Raw genomic sequence first — 17,301 nt, 5'->3', positions numbered from 1 at the left:
TTCATGTGATTCATGTGAAACTGAAATCATTCGAACAAAAACTCTCTGTGGTTGGCTGAATCCTGACACGTTAAAAAGATCTCTAGTATCGAATGGTATCAGGAAAAGACAGATTTTAGTGAAATCCTGCGTCTGGAAAGAAAAGGGACAGGAATCTCACAAGCTTTGGGCCCCAAGCTACTATTACTCAAAACTTTAACTGGATAAGGTCGAACTTTCAAATGAAATGAATGCAGCTGTCCATGGAGATTTGAGAAAAAATGTTATTCAAAGAAGGTCGAGAAACATCTCAAAACTCAGAAACGCCTGGCAAGAAACCATTTTCCGGGACGGACACACTCACTTCACGCCTGTTGCCATCAGATGCAGAATGTCAACCCGCCGTGGCCCTCTGGAGCCACTTCGCGGGACTTTGTATCTGAAGAGACTAGGGCAGTAACTCCGAGAATGGCTTAGTTGTTAGAAAATTTTCGAGTGTTTGGAAGGTAATGTTTATTTACTACGTATCGTGCTAATTTTCCTGGCAAAATGAGAAGGTAACTAGACAGTGTGCGTCATTGATTTTAAAACCGAGAGAATGCCAGGAGGTATTAAGAAAATTAAGAAATTAAGAAAAACAGAATACATCCACATTATATTGCTTTCCGTACCTCCCTATATTTAAAATCTGCACAACTCTGGTAAAACTGTTATAAATGGCAGAGAGTACCCAGTTCAATTTACTCCATTTTGCTAAAGGGTTCACTAAAAACCTCCTGAATTCCGATTTCTTTAAAAAAAGCAGTTTTTGTATGAAAAAAAAAATGGCAATTTTCACATGTCCTACCATAGAACATCCAGTATTACAAAAAAAAAAAATGGTATTTAAATCCTTGAATTTTTATTTAGACACATGTCAGCGTATCTAGTAAAATGGGGCAAAAATGGAAAACAGCCTGAGCCACTATTTCCTAAACAAATCAGTCAGGAAAGTTACTAGCCTTGGCTGCCTCAGTTTCCTTAAAGGTACAGTGAAATGTTCGGAACGGATGATCTCTGGCAGAGCCTTTCCAGCTCCAAGATGTCTCAGTCGGGACTCGAGGGTCCCTCGTGCCCCCGTCACCAAGAAGCCGGCCCCTCCTTGGCTTGACAAACCATGCAGGGGGATGCCCTAAATGTCTACAGAAACCAATCTTTGAGGTGGCTGGTTATTAGTTAGCAGTTTCAGAAAGGAAATGAGAAAGTATGGATTTGACCAGCAGGAGCCGGACTCCCAGCACCTCCGGGGCGCTCGGGCTCCTGTGATCCTCCAGGATGACTTGTTAACCAAAGACAAGGTATTATTCCTCTTAGAAACGTCTCCTTTCGTGCTTAGATAGGCAGGTGATCGGGCTGGTGACAGCCGGTGGATGGAGCCCGGGTACATGGTGAAGCTTTCTGTTGCTCGGTAACAAAATTAATAAATACCTGACAAAAGGATGAAAACCATCGTTAACGTGTAAGAACACTAGACCTTTTCTTCTCAACTATTAGACCAAGGGGCACCTTAAAGCACAGCCCCCCTTGCCCCCAAACCACAAGCCACTCATTCATACCACCCGCCTAGAAACCACCATAAGCAGGTAAGTCCTTTGAGGACAATTATTAGTTCGCCTGGAAATTCTGGATGCCTCAAGCGCGGCTTGAGAAAGAAGCTGTGATTTAATTCTACATGCTGGCACTCAGTAAAGCGAGCACTTTGCTTCCCAAAGTCCACTAAGGATCACTTACAGCAGAGTCCCCTTAGACGTTCGGGGGGTGGGCAAGCAAAACGAAGAAGGGAAGGTTAGCAGGGCACGATCTCCCCAGTGAACACCCACTCTGCTTGTCTACAAACCGGAGCCCTGCTAAATACGTACCTTTTTTTTTTTTTAAGTTTATTTATTTATTTTGAGAGGAGAGACAACACAAGTGGGGGAGGGGCAGAGAGAGAGGGAGAGAGAGGAACTCAGGCTGGCTCAGCACTGTCAGGGCAGAGCCTGATGTGGGGCTCCAACCCAGCAAGCCGTGAGATCATGACCTGAGCTGAAGTTGGATGCTCAACCGACTGAGCCCCCCCAGGGGCCCCCTAAATATGTACCTTAAGTGGACAGCTGACAAGAAACAAACCATCCTGTGTTGTAAAACCAGTGAGTAATTTAAAGAAAGAATGACCTCAAGAAGTAATCTGGCTACTTTTAAAATCAGCTGCAGGGGTAGGCGTGGGGGTGCCTGGGTGGCTCAGTCGGTTAAGCATCTGACTTCGGCTCAGGTCACGATCTCGAGGTTTGTGAGTTCGAGCCCCGCGTCGGGCTCTGTGCTGACAGCTCAGACCCTGGAGCCTGTTTTGGATTCTGTGTCTCCCTCTCTCCGCCCCTCCCCCACTCATGCTCTGTCGTCTTTCTCTCTCAAAAATAAATAAATGTTAAAAAAAAAATAATTAAAATCAGCTGGGGAGGCCTGAAGCACATACCAAAATGCAACCCGCCGACACGTTCAAGATACAATACCTGTTCCAAAGTGGTTTCGTTGATGGAGTAACGTTGGATACTCAGGAAGGTCTTATTGCCTTCCAGAACCCTGAACAGGTCGGCCAAGCACTCCCACTGCTTCGGCACGTGGTATTCCAGCAGGTTAAGGCGCTGCCCCTAAAAGCCAAAAGCAAACCGTAAACCGTGTCACATGACTGGCCGCCGTCACACAAAGTCGATCACAGGATATTTAACTGCTAAGTAAATGACATTTTTTTTAAACCACACACCCAAATACCGGCTGGGGTGTGGGTCCGTTCTGGGTCCCCAGTGCGTGCGTACTGAAGACTGATTCTGAGGCAGAGCAAGTGGGTGGTCCCCCTCAAGGCCGAGTCACCGATCTGCCCCTTATATGCCCCCCCAACATGCCACAAAGGGGGGGGAAGAGCGCTCCACGGGTGAGGGGGTACAGAGCACTAGCTGAGAAGGAGGACGTAACTGTCGAGTAAGGAGATGCACGGAGGACCTGAACTTGGCTGGGACGTGAGGAGAGATCCCTGTGGCCCTCACCATTAGCTGGCGGAGCAGCTCTTGGTGGGAGAGTAAACCTTCCGACCCCTGTCGGCACACGTGCAGAGCAGGGTAACAGCACGTGTGTCCTCAGGCTATTTGGGGCCGTTCATGAGTACGAACCACCAGCCTTGTACAGCATGCTTATCGATGGATTTCGCTCCATGGCTCTTGTGGAAATAGACAGGTGACAGCTATATTACAGACCAGAACCTATTAGAATTTATGACAAACGAGGACCACACAATTTTCCAAGGTATTCTACATACACGTTGCTTCTAAAATGCTACTGTGCGTGGGAATCACTGGGTCACATCCCCAGATGCCGATCTGGATTTGGTTGGTTGGGACTTGGGATCCTGCAGATCCCACCAGCTCCCAGGTGACAAAGACACTGCTGGTTCAGGGATCGCTTTGCATCACGTTAGCAGAGGATTATGATCCACGCACCGTGCACCCCTCGTGAAAATAGTGCTGAAACCACCAAGCCTCTAAACCCCGCAGCAAATGCCTGGAAGAAATTCCTTTCTTTAATCTTTCCTTCCTGGACGAAACATGACTGGGCTCACGCGTAACAGGCCTACGAAACCACAGTTCACTCTGGGAGACCCAACAAAGTGGCCGGACGGGCTCATCATCCTTCACAGTGATCAAGCAACATGCACTCGCCCTTTACTATTTTCAGTGGGGAAGGGGGGAGCCTATGTTTTGCAATGAGGCTAAGACAACAGGTGAGGACTCGCAATGGCACGGAATTAAAACAGGGAACAAGGTAAATGTGCTTATAAGATTTCTTTTTTAAAAAATTTTTTTAATGTTTATTTATTTTTGAGAGAGAGAGAGATAGAGTGAGAGCAGGGGAGGGGCAGAGAGAGAGGGAGACACAGAACCCGAAATAGGCTCCAGGCTCTGAGCTTTCAGCACAGAGCCCAACATGGGGCTTGAACACATGAACAGTGAGATCATGACCTGAGCTGAAGTTGGACGCCCAAATGACTGAGCCACCCAGACGCCCCTTCTCAGATTTCTTATGCTCAAAACAAAGAAGTCATATAGAATATCAGCACTACCTTAAACTGGATCCCTGGAAAATGGAGCTTCAAGCAGTCAGAAACCACACTGTGTGGACTGGTTTCCTTACAGAGCCAAATCTTGACTGTATAGCCATCACCGAACCTGAAAGTTAAACGAAATTAAAATACGGTTACAGCTCTTTGGACGTAAGATGGGCAACTTCCAAGTCCATTTCTGCAGGGCTCCAGAAGAGAAAGTCAGTATGCCAAATCAATGGGAAATTTTGGATCTTCAAATATATAATGCTCAGAAGTTAATTATAACTCAGTGATGCCGTTTTCTGTATTCCACTGACACAGGCACGGATTGATCTTTAAAAACAAAACCAGCAAGCCCTGGAATCAATGCTTATTCAGTAAAAGAGGGAAGCTGAACGCAGACTGAAAGCAGAGTGCCGAGCTCGAGAAATCGGAGCCAGGACGAAGCCCAGTCCTGATATACACTGCTGCCCCAGGTCTGCGGTGATTAAGTGTGGGGGCGGAAGGCGACAGGGAGCACCCAAGCAGTCAGCGGGGTGATCGCTTCTTCATCCCATAAAACAACCCTCCCAAGCATCCCCTGACCCAGCAGGTGTGGTCACCGCAGGATATTGCTGCCTGGGAGGTCCGGTTCCCAACGCCGCGGAGCTGTGGCCGGGTGACCACACGTGTGGTGACAGCCACACCGCAGAGCGATCTCTGAGGGTCACCTCCAGGAATTTATGGGGCTTCCAAAAATAGGTTTGTGATTCCACCACCCTATCCCAGGCGCCTCGCGTGGTGCTGGGCACATAACAGCATCTCAGTAAAGATCCGGCAATACACCATGAGGACAGCAAATCTGTCGATTTTGTTCACAAACAGATCAATCCGTACCCAGAACTAATAACAATGAGTTGAATGAATGAACGAACGAATGAATGAATGAATGGACCAAATGGCATGCCCAGACCTTTACAAGCACCTTCATTTACTTAAATGTAACACAAAATTTAAGTAAATTTGTCGTAAGTGAGGTTGACCCCAAGATACTTACAGTCAAATCATTTTTCAGGTGCATCCGTCTGGTGCAGAAGGAGCCCCAAGATAATGTGACTCTGCTCAGGGACACGGAGCACCCGAGATCCTAATCCGGGTTCTGATTTCCTGCTCCTGCCCTGACTTTAAATTTCCCCCGAGATGTGAGCCTGGCCCCAACCTCCCCCACCATCCAGGGCTGATGGTCTGGAGCCCACCCGCTCATGGCTGAGAGACCATAGAGGACTCTGATGAAACAGAAATGAAAGCAGGCAGAGAAACACCACTGGCCCGTCTCCTGAGCTGCCCCTGAGCCTTCGTGAAGGCCCACGCTGGGTCAGTGCCGGAGTGTGAGTCCTGGCTGCTCCTATGCTGGGGAGCAGGGCTCACCTGCCGTGTGGCCCGCTCACTCGGCTCCTCCAACCCTCCTTCATCAGAGCCTCCCAAGTGGGGGTGTGTTTCCACGTCTCACGTGGGGAATCGTGTCCACGCAGGAAGTCATGTCCTGGGGGCACGGCGGAGGACAGGTGTGCTTCTGGTCTGGTCGTCGTTCTGAGTCTGACAGTGTGTGTGCCATTGACGCCGAGCCCCGATGGCCGGCCGGGTTAGAACACATCCCCTCCCTCCACGTCCCAGACGTGGGACCCGGGCATCACATCTTCACGTCGGGGAAGGGGTAACACCACCAGCTGCCCGTTAAGGGTGTCAGGGGACTGAATGATTTTCTCAGAAACCACCCGGGACTGCATCTGGCACTGAGCGAGTTAAGTAAATATATACCCAGTGAAATTTAGTTTCTGCCAAGGACGGGACCCAAATGGAAGAACACTGGCTTTGGCGTCAAGGACCTCACGTGTATTCGGGAAACACAGATGAACCCATTAGAACACGGATCGGAAGCGCATAGGACATAAAGCACAAAGGTGGGAGGGGACAGTGCGTACAGATGACATCACTCCTCCAGGTACGTGGGGATCCACGCACCATCAGCGGAAACCGCATCTCTGCGGTCACGTTTTGCTATCGCATTTGGAAAAACCCATGCTAAATTCTCACTATAAACATACACGTTGATATTCAAAAATCTTTCAGATGAGGTTTCCTTTGAACTAAGTCACTTCCAACTTTACTCCAGACTATCCGAATTACAACGCTCTTTACTGAAAAAAAAGAAAAAAACAAAACAAAACAAAACAAAACAAAACAAAACAAAACAAAACAAAAACCGCTTCACAAGAAAACGTTCCTGAAAGAGGCTGGCAAGCGTCTGAGGATCTCTCTGGGGTAGTCAACAAGACTTCTGGGGAGAAGATTATAGAATTCATTTATGATGCAAGAATCTAATTTATGTTAGCTTTACTTTCTCATTTCTGCCTATAACCTACACGTTTATGCCAATGAGCCAAACTCAGAAGGGATTTGTCTGATTCGGGCGCTTTCTAGTCTAAAGGCTTTCAGAGCAGCACCCGTCCTTCGTTTACCTATCCCGTCATTGGTCTAACACGCCTGAACGACCCACTGGGTCCACATCAGGGAAACGTACTCCGTGTACTCTTCCAACCCCCGTGTGCACGGAACAGGACAGGGGGCATTTCCTCTCTGCAAAATGTGGAATTGGGAGGCCCAGAGAGGTCTGGAGACTACACTGGCAGCTTTTTCTGGCAGAGATGGGACACTCTAGCCGTCTTACTCCAAAACTGTGTCTCTTCGTCATAGCTGCCCTTTTTCTTTCAACCAGTTAATTCTGGTTCAGAAAACACTCCAATTACCGCCCATGCCAATCAGGATGGTCGCAAGGAGGGTAGATCCAAGGTATTTGCACGAAGAGAGCCTCTGACTAATAAATCGGTAGCAGCACGTGGTGGGCAACCCCAGCAACCGTCCCGGGGGGTACGTGGTCTTGGCAAAGAGCCTCCACAGGCTTCTGAGTTTACAAGCAAGATTGGGTTGCTGACACAGCTTCACAATAAAGAGCAGTTGGACCCGCGTCACATCTCTCTCCAGGAAGATCCCTCTCTACGGCCAGGGTGTCACTTTCCTAAACGACAGCCTGCAGACCCAGCTTTCAGAGCCTGGACCAAAGCTGCCACGGGGAATGGCCAGCAGAAGGGCCTGTGCCAGCCTCAAGGCCGAGGTCTCCCATTCAGAGCCAAACTCAGTCCACCGGATTCTCTGTGATGTGACGGGTGCCTTCCTCTGACACCCACACCAGCTCACCCTTCCTCCGAGCACTGAACGCGCGTATTCACTGCTCAGAGCACGAGACCTGCTCAGGGCGTGGGGGTTTTGCGGGGAAGGCCCTGCTGAGCTGTCGGGGAACCGGGACGCCCTCCCCTTGTGCCCCCAGGTACGCGGAGCCTCCTTCTAGCGCCTTGGCTGTCACGGGAGAGCTGCTGGAAGCCAGGAATCTTCTTCCCGGGAGCACAGGTCCTACTGATGAGATAATGATGCAGTCTGATGCAGTCACAACCACATTCCCTTCTTCACTGAATAGCAAAATGTTCCACGTGGTTCTAGAACTTTTTCCTTCTTCTTGGAATAACTGAGGAGCGTCACTGGAAAGCAGGACGCAAGAGCCACATCTGCAGGAGGGATGAACAGGTGGGCTCATCTCTGGATGACAGTGTTTCGCCCGACAAGCAGGCAACGCAGCTTGTCGTGTGTGCGGGGCGGAGGGGTGGGGGGTGGGGGGAGGTCACGTTGTAAGACCTGCTCACTCGTTTGGCCTCCTGCCCATCCCCCTCATCTCTGAACCTCTTCCTTCACGTCACAGATGCCCCGGAATCAAGGTGGCTTTTGAAAGCTGACAACATTACGGGTGATTTTCTACATCTCTCGGTCTTAACAAACAGGCATCTCCTTCGTTTTCCTTTTCATTTCGGAAGAGAAAGTGGGAACACAAATGTGGCCATTAGCCACGCCGCTGAAATCCCGACACCACAATTTCCATTCTGAGTAACAGGCGACAACTTCCGCTCGAGGCAGAAGGATCCAATGGGTCACTGATGGGATTTTCTGATTCTGAACAGAATCACAAAAGTTCCTAACCAGGTAATAATCCTCCTGCATGAAAGCAGAGGTCTAGGCGTGGCTGGGTGGTTCAGTTTGTTGAGCACCTCACTCTTGGTTTCGACTCAGGTCATGAAACCGGGGTCACGAGTTCCAGCCCTGCGTGGGGCTCCGTGCTGAGAGCACAGAGCCTGCTTGGGATTCTGTCTCCCTCCCTGTCCCTCCCCTGCTCGTTCCCTCTCTCCCACTCTCCCTCCCCCCAACTCTCAAGATAAATAAATACACCTTAAAAAAACAACAAAAAGATAATAATAGAGTAATAAGAAAAATGAATGGTTCTCTTAGCAGACGGGAATTGCTTTTAGGTGAAGCACCACCCCCCTTGTCGAGAAGACACTTCGATAAGGCAGATTCGGAGCAAAAGTCTCTGGGCCTGAATGTGGCTGAGACGTTCCTGCTGGACCCCAGGTGGGCACGTGTGGGCAGCCCAGGGAGGCAAGAGAACAAGGAAAAGGGAATTCGGGCTGGGCCAGGTGGACAGAAAGCTCTGAGGCCACCTCGCTCCCACGTCCACACTCAACGGGGAAGCGCCTGAGGTCACAGGTGCTTGAGAAAAATGTGCTGGGGGCTGTGAACAATGAGAGAGGCCACAGCTGGATTGACGCGGCTCCCAGCCCAGGCAGCTGGCGCTCAGGGGGGATCCCAAGTACCCCCTTGGTACCAGGGGGGACCCGTCAGGTACACAGTCGACCTGATGCACCAGGAATTCACAGAACCCTCGTGGGCATCAAATCAGACAGGTCTTCCTACGAGTCCCGTGGGCAGGGAAGGCCCCAGTGACAGAGGGGTTGTCAAGACAAATCATCGAAACGGGGACCATTTTCCTAGTCTGACACCGGATCCCTCAAACCACAGATTACAAACCAGATGATCGGTAACGAAGCACATGTTAGCAGGGACCAGCTTTCTACAATACGTTGCCGGGTGTGTATACAGAAAGCGACTCCCCAGTTTCTCCATAAATGACTTGCTGGACTGATTTCCTAGAGACGGTCTCATCAAAGGGCTGGTATGTGCCCTTCCCGAATGTCACCTAGTCATTCAGATGTGCTTTTACAACTAGACACACATACAATAGTGGGAGGGGAACAGGTGCTCATAAAGCCTCAGAAACAATGACCGTGAGCGCCCCATTTCTTAACATATTTTACTTATTTGGGGGGAGAGCCCAAGTGGGTGAGGGGCAGAGAGCGAGGGAGACACAGAATCCGAAGCGGGCTCTAAGCTCTGAGCCGTCGGCACAGAGTCCGACGTGGGGCTCGAACTCATGAGTGGCGAGATCATGACCTGAGCCAAAGTCGGACGCTCCACTGATGGAGCCACCCAGGTGACCCTCAGCGCCCCATTTTAAGGTCACAGTCATGTTGGGGGGTAGGTATGAAACCAGCATTGAGTGGGCATAAACGGACGTTTTTGAAAAGGGTGGCCAGACTTCTGGCATGATGCTGTAAGTGCTCCACGGACCCATTTCCCAGCAAAAATGCTGAGAATTATCAACAGCAACTACTTACAAGGTCTGGAAATGGTCTTTAGGGCAGACGGAAGTGAAAGAACACGAACTCAGAAAGTCCAGGGAGGGGCACCTGGGTGGCTGAGTCAGTTAGGCGCCTCACTCTTGCTTTTGGCTCAGGTCATGATCTCCCAGTTCATGAGTTTGAGCCCCATATCGGGCTCTGTGCTGTCAAGGCAGAGCCTGTTTGGGATTCTCTCTCTCTCTCTCTCTCTCTCTCTCTCCCCCCCTTCCCCCACTCATGCTCTGTCTCTCTCTTTCTCCACCCCCACCCCCCACTCATGCTCTGTCTCTCTCTCTCTCTCAAAATAAATAAACATTAAAAAAAATTGTTTAAGTCTAGTGAAACTAAGAAGAGTGAGACCCTGTGGCATCTGACCTGAGCCCTGTTCTCTGAGAGCTGCTCCCAGCCCAGCAGGACAGAACCCGCACTCCAGACAATGCTATCAGAGCACACGGGCCTCCTCCCGGCTCCCGGCCGGGGCCCCACCTCCCTGGCAGGACCAGAGTGCCACCGTGCCCCATCCTGCCCCCACCCTGGTACCTACTGCGGAGGCTGAGTTCTGGAAAATTCGACAAGACGTGGGAGCTTCCCTCTTCCGCCCAGCACTCATTCATGGCATAAGGCTCTCCACTGGGCGGACGGAGAAAAAGGAAAGCTCGCCCCTTGCTCTGGCTCCCGCCCCAGGTGGCCCCACACCGGCAGGCACACGCCGAAGAGGACCCGAGGCCAATGCCCACCCTGCGGCGTGGGGCACTTAGCTCCTGAACAAGGTGTCACTCCGACAGATGCCTACCGCTGTCCTCATACCCCGTTCCACAGCCACGGCTCGGAGATTCTGCCTTGGAAGAGAAGCAGGCCATGAGGCAGGTGATTCCCAGTCTCTCCCCAAAGGGTCTGACCCTATTTGCAGCAGAGCGTGGAGAAGTTCAAGGCCAAGGCCCTCATGAGAGTCAGCAGAGGTTGCTGTAAGAGGCGAGGGGGACGTGGGGGCGTGCGCTGCACACACAGGCCAACTGGCTGGTGTGCGGGATGGAACCGAGGAAAGAGCACACTGGAAGGAGCCTCCTGCGGTCAGAGCAAAGCTCAAACACTGGCCGTGGGAAGCGTCCGTTCAAAGAAGCCCAAATTCGACTGGATTACGCTGTGGAGCATTTTACATCCCAGGACATTGTTGACATCAGTAGCAATCAGTGATGCTAACAGCTGGGCGTGGTCAAGGAGTGAGGCACAAGGCTCTGGGCAAAGCACCATCACCCTCTGGGGTGACTGTGGGCACACCCTGGGCTGCCCCCTGAGAAGCCTCATCAGACGACTCACACGGTGATAGGGGCAGAAATGGGCTTCACTAAGACTAACCAAATAATCACTAAACACAGAAACAAGCAGAAAACCGTAAGAAGCCCAAGGCGGAAGCCAATGCCCAGAATTGCTGCAACGTATCATCAAAATGCCCAGTTTCCAATAAAAAATTATGACACATAGACACAAACAGGAAAGTATGACCCATACGCCAAAAAAATAAATAAAACCAAACCAAAACAAAATGTTAAGCAACAGAAAGTGTTTCTGAAAGCAGCCAGATGGTGGATTCACAAAGACTTCCAAGTGGTGATTGTAGATACGCTGAAAGAACATAAAGAAACTGTGATTAAAGAAGCAGAGGAAGGTAGGAGAGCATCGCATCGAATACAGCAAATACAGACGGTCAGGGAAGAGACAGACATTCACGGAGACGCATGTGGGAACGCCAGGGCTGAGTAATACGGATGAAATAAAAACGCACTCCAGAGGCTCTGGAGTTTGACTCTGCAAAAGGAAGCTGGAAGGTAGATTGACAGAAGTTATGTAGTCAAAACGCAGACAGAAATGAATGAAGGAGAATGAGCAGAGCCTCAGGTGAGTGTGGGACCCCGTGAACGAGATGAACAGGGGACTCCTCACCAGAAGTAACGGAGAATAGAACCCACTGAAATGTTACCATTTAATTACATTTAAACACTTAAAGTGCTCAAAAAAACCCAAAAACCCATAAAAACTGCCAGCCAAGAATCCTATGTCCACAAATGTTATCTTTCAAAATGAAGGCAAAATGAAAACATTTCCAGATAAAAACTGGGAGAATTTAACTGGATTCTCAATCCAAGAAATACTGAACTAAGAACTTACTTTAGCCTCAAAGTGGGTTCCAGACAGTCATTTAAATCCATGTGAAAAGGTGACTATATAATTACAACAGACAGGAAAAACGCGTATCCTCTCTCCTTTCTTCCCTTGTCTGATTTTAAAAGCAATTATATAAACGATATGTAGTTGTGTTATTGGGCCTATCACATAAAAATGCAGTCAACATGCCAGCAACAGCCCAAAGGAAGCGAGAGAAAGCAAAGCTGTGTCCACCTATGAAAGGCACTTCAGGTGATAACTTTGATCCACAGGAAAAGGGTAAGGGAACAAGGAATGTTATGTAAGGAAGGGAATATAACAAAAGCTATAAATATATACTGGCTCTCCTTTGTGACAGCTTCTTTAGAAGACTGAAATATGTAAAAAATGATATGCAGTGATAATTACAGCCACCTGTTCTTGGTGGTAACACTGATAAATGTCATGTGCATAACCATGATAACACAGAGGCAGGAATGCGATATGGGACATTTCTGTGTCTCACTGGAGCTAAGTTAGGTTCAACCTGAAGCTAATTCTGGTGAGTTAGTATGTATATGGTAAGCCCCAGAGCATCTGTGAAGGCTATAACAAAAAAATATAGGTATAGTGGAAAAATCACCAAGAAATTAATATGCTGTGTTAGAAGATGTTAGAAAACAGGGGCACCTTGGTGGCTCAGTCAGTTGAGCATCCAACATCGGCTTGGGTCACGATCATGTTCTGTGAGTTTGAGCCCTGCGTTGGGCTCTCTGCTGTCAGCACAGACCCTCTGTCCCCCTCGCTCCCTGCCCCCCCCACTTGCATTCTGTCTCTCGAAAATAAACATTTAAAATAATAATAATAATAATAATAATAATGTTGGGTAGAACAGCCTGGAAAAAGATGAACAAGGAAATAGCAAACTTTAACAACCCACTATAAACCAAGAATACCTAAAAGCCATCTGTAGTGCTCCCTACCAAACAGAACAATATATATTATTCTCAAGTACACATAGAACCTTCTCCAGGACAGACCATATAGAAGGCCATAAAGCAAACTTCACTAAACTTAAAAGGACAGGGGCGCCTGGGTGGCTCCAGTCAGTTGAGCGTCCAACCTCGGCTCAGGTCATGATCTCACAGTTAACGAGTACAAGCCTCGCGTTGGGCTCTGTACTGATGGCTCAGGGCCTGAAGCCTGCTTTGGATTCTGTGTCTCCCTCTCTCTGCCCCTCCCCCGCTCATGCTCTGTCTCTCTCTGTCTCAAAAATAAACATTAAAAAAAAACTTAAAAGGACAGAAATAATGACACGTACATTCTCTGATAATGAGGATATGAAATTAGAAATACATTACAGAAAGGCTTTGAAAAATTAACAAAAAAATTAAACCAAATCCCCTAAATAATCAATAAGCCAAAGAATAAATCACAGGAAAAATTAGAAAATGCTTTGCGATAAAAGGAAACAAAAGCTCAAAGTACCAAATGTGTGGGGTGCAGTTAAAGCAGCACTTAGAGAAAAATGTACAGTTTCAAATAACTATATTAAAAAATTAAGAAAGATCAGAAAACAATAACCTAATCTACTATCTAAGACCCCAGAAGGGCAAACTAAACTTAAGAAGAAGGAAGGAAACAATTAAGATCAGAGTAGAATTTAATGAGCTAGAGAAAAGGAAAGGAACAGAGAAAAATCAATGCAACAAAAAAGCTAGTCCTTTGAAATAATCAGCAAAACTGACAAACCTTTAGTTAAATTAATCAAGTTAAAAAGACTCCTAATTACTAGAATCAGAAAGGAAAGATGAGGCATTACTACCAACCTTAAAAAACAGAAAGGATTATAGAATAATACTATGAACGATTGTATTCCAATATATTATATACATCAGGTGAAATGGACATATTCCTAGAAAGACAAAAACTACCAAAACTGACTCAGGAATACAAAAACTATATAAATAGACCTATAGTAAGTAAAGAGATCAAATTCAGATGCATCATTTAAAAATTACTGGTAAAGAAAATGCCAGACCCAGATGGCTTCACTAGTGAATTCTAACAAATATTGAAAGAAAAACTAATACCGAATCTTTAAAAATCCTTTAAAAACTAGAGAGGAAGGAACACTTGTGAGCAACAACAACAACAACAAAAGCTATAGACAACTATCTACGATGAACATGGGCACAAAAATGCTCCACAAAACACTAACGAATTACATATGGCAACTTAGAGAACGAAGTACCACGAGCAAGTGAGATCAATCCCGGGGCTGCGAGATTGGCTTCACATCTGAAAATCAGCTAATGTGACACACAACATGATTATCTGAATTGTTACAGAGAAAGCATTTGACAAAATCCAACATTTTTTTATGATACAAACATTCAACAAATACCAATAGGAATCGAAGAAAAGTTTCTCAATTGATAAAGGGCGCTAAGGAAAACCCACAACAAGCATGATACTTAACGATGAAAAGCTGGGGCATTCCTCCTAGGTGAATGTGTACAGTCTCACCTCTATTCAACATTGTACTAGACCAAGAAAAGGAAATAAAAGGCATCCATAATGGAAATGAAGAGTAAAACTGTATTTATAAATGGCATGATGTGTATATAGAAGTATCTAAAGAATTCACTGAATACTATTAGAAATAATCAGTAAGTTCAGCATGATTCCAAGACACAAGTTCAACGCACAAAAAATAAATCATATTTCTACACACCTGCAATGAACAATCCAAAACATGAAATTAAGAACAACTACATTTACAGTAACATCAAAATAGTTACTTAGGGTTATATTTAACAAAATAAGTGTAAAACCTAGGATTTGTGACTAGAAAACATTGTTAAAAGATAATTAAAGAAGATTTAAGTAAATAAACATATCAGGTTCACGGACAGGAAGACTTGACCTTGTTAACGTGGCAATACTCCTCAAATTGATCTACAGATTCAGCACAATCCTTCTCAGAAATTGATCTACAGATTCAGCACAATCCTTCTCAGAATCCCTGCTGACTTCTTTGTAGAAATTACAAGCTGATTCCAACATTCATAGGGACCTGGACCATGCAATGGACCTAGACCAGCCAAACACTCTTGAAAAGGAGGAGCAAAATTGGAGGGCTAACACTTACCGATTTCAAAACTTACTACGAAGCAACAGTAATCAACACAGTGTAGTATCAGGATCAACATATACATCAGTGAAATAGAATTGAGAGTCCAGAAATAAACCTGTAGGTCTGTGGTCAATTGATTTTTTGACAATGTTGCCCAAACCATTCAATGGAAAGAGTAATCTTTCAACAAACGGTGCTGGCAGAACTGGATAGTGCACCCAAAAGAAAGAATATGAAACTCTACCTCCCACACAGTTATAAAAAATTTAACTCGAAATTGTGAATAAAATAAAAGGACATGCATGTTGATAGCAGCATTATCTCCAATAGCCAAATTATGGAGGCAGTGCAAGTGTCCAACGACTGACGAACGGATAAAGATGGGAGATGTATGTATACGTACATAATGGAGTATTACTCAGCCATAAAAAAGAATGAAATCTTGCCATCTGCAACAACACAGATAGATCTAAGGAGCATTATGCTATGCAAAATAGACCAGGCAAAGAAAATATCATATGATTTCACTCGTGTGTGGAATTAAAAAAACAAAACAGAATAAATGAACAAAATGCCAAAAGAATCGAGAGACACCCCAAAAAGAAGACTCTTAGCTATAGTTAACAAAGTAATCGTTACCAGAGGGGAGGTGAGTTGAGGGGTGGGGGAAATACATGACGGGGGTTAAGAGCACAATTCTCTTGATGGACACTAAGGTATGGAACCGCTGACTCAACACCTGGAAGTAATATAGCACTGTATGTTAACTACACTGGCACTTTTTTAAAATGGATCAAATACCTAAATGGAAATGTTCAAAACTCTTAGAATCATACAAGGTGTAAATTTTCATGGTCTCTGATTTCACAGCAGATACTTAGGACACCAAAAGCATGAAAAACAAAAGAAAAGGTAAATTAGGCTTTATTCACATTAAAAACATCTGTGCCTCAAAGGATGTTATCAAGAAAGGACACGGCAAACCTTATATCGGAAAGTATAATAATATTCGCACATCCAACACCTGATAAGGGATTTGTATTTAGGATACAGAACTCCCCCGAGTCGATAATAAAAAGACAAGCCATATTTTGAAATGGGCAAAGGATGTGAATAGACATTTCTTCACAGAAGATACACGAATGTCCCATCAGCACATGGAAATAGGTTCGAAATCAGGAGTCATCAGGGAAGCAGAGATCAAAATCACCACGAGATTCTACTTACTTCACACTCATTGGGACGGGAAATAAAAAGTAACGGTGAGGGGCGCCTGGGTGGCGCAGTCGGTTAAGCGTCCGACCTCAGCCAGGTCACGATCTCACGGTCCGTGAGTTCGAGCCCCGCGTCAGGCTCTGGGCTGATGGCTCGGAGCCTGGAGCCTGTTTCCGATTCTGTGTCTCCCTCTCTCTCTGCCCCTCCCCCGTTCATGCTCTGTCTCTCTCTGTCTCAAAAATAAATAAAAAAACGTTGAAAAAAAAAATTAAAAAAAAAAAAAAAAAAAAAGTAACGGTGAAGCCATTGGGGAAACTGGAACCCTCGTTCACTGACAAGAATGCAAAATGGTGCACCCAGTTTGTAAAATAGCGTGATGGTTCCTTAAATTGTGAGGCACAGAGTCAATATATGACCCAGCAGCTTTGCTCCAAGGTATGTATCCCCCCAAATAAAAAGATGTGTCCCACAAAAACTCTGTTTACAGCAACATTATGCCTAACAGACCAAAGGCGGCACCAACCCATCACCGATGGATGCAACTGATGGCACAGCCTATCAACAATGGACAAAGCACACACATCATTTGTCCACACGAGGGCACGGAGGAGCCCTGATAACATGGAAGAACCATAAAATCGTCTGGCAAGTGAACGCTGCCAGTCACGAAAGACCATACGCTATACAATTCCATTTATGCGTCAATACTGGGCAAATTTACAGAGACAGAACACAGTCTGGCGGGGGCTTAGGGGTGGTTGCACAGAAGGGGGAGAGGTAAAGGCACAGGGCTTTTCCTTGAGATGATGAAAATGTTCCGAAATGAACCGTGGAGACGGCGGCACGTATCCGTGCGCACACCTTTAATGGGTGGGTGGTAGCACAGGTGAAGGAAACCCTAATGAAGCTGTCAAGAGCCAAGAGGCGGGCCACCGTCTAAAACATCAGTCACAAAATTCCTGGAGGTGGTGGTAGGTTAGCTATCCTCTCCCCTCCCCACGTGCACACCTGGCCACGTAACTCACCACGGTCCTCCACGCGGGGGTAGTGGGTACGACTACCTTCCTCCCTTTTTTTTACCAAGTGACTTGGTTTGGCTAAAGGGATGGTGGCAG

The 17,301-nt window shown here is 46.7% G+C and overlaps 1 protein-coding gene across 1 annotated transcript in view; it reads right to left on the bottom strand.

The window, feature by feature from the left end:
- Positions 1-215: 215 nt before the first annotated feature.
- ABCA13 (ATP binding cassette subfamily A member 13) overlaps positions 216-17,301 on the bottom strand; it is a 366,745-nt gene continuing 349,659 nt past the window's right edge. Inside the window, exons 59-61 of the mRNA XM_042977198.1 lie at positions 4,109-4,214; positions 2,508-2,645; positions 216-1,446 (exon numbers count right to left, since the gene is read on the bottom strand). Coding sequence (XP_042833132.1) covers positions 1,351-1,446; positions 2,508-2,645; positions 4,109-4,214 — 340 coding nt within the window. The 3' untranslated portion in view covers positions 216-1,350. The remainder of the gene's footprint in view (positions 1,447-2,507; positions 2,646-4,108; positions 4,215-17,301) is intronic.

The sequence above is a fragment of the Panthera tigris genome, chromosome A2, assembly GCF_018350195.1.
Source record: "Panthera tigris isolate Pti1 chromosome A2, P.tigris_Pti1_mat1.1, whole genome shotgun sequence".
Lineage (NCBI taxonomy): Eukaryota > Metazoa > Chordata > Mammalia > Carnivora > Felidae > Panthera > Panthera tigris.
This window is presented reverse-complemented; position numbering and strand designations above follow the sequence as displayed.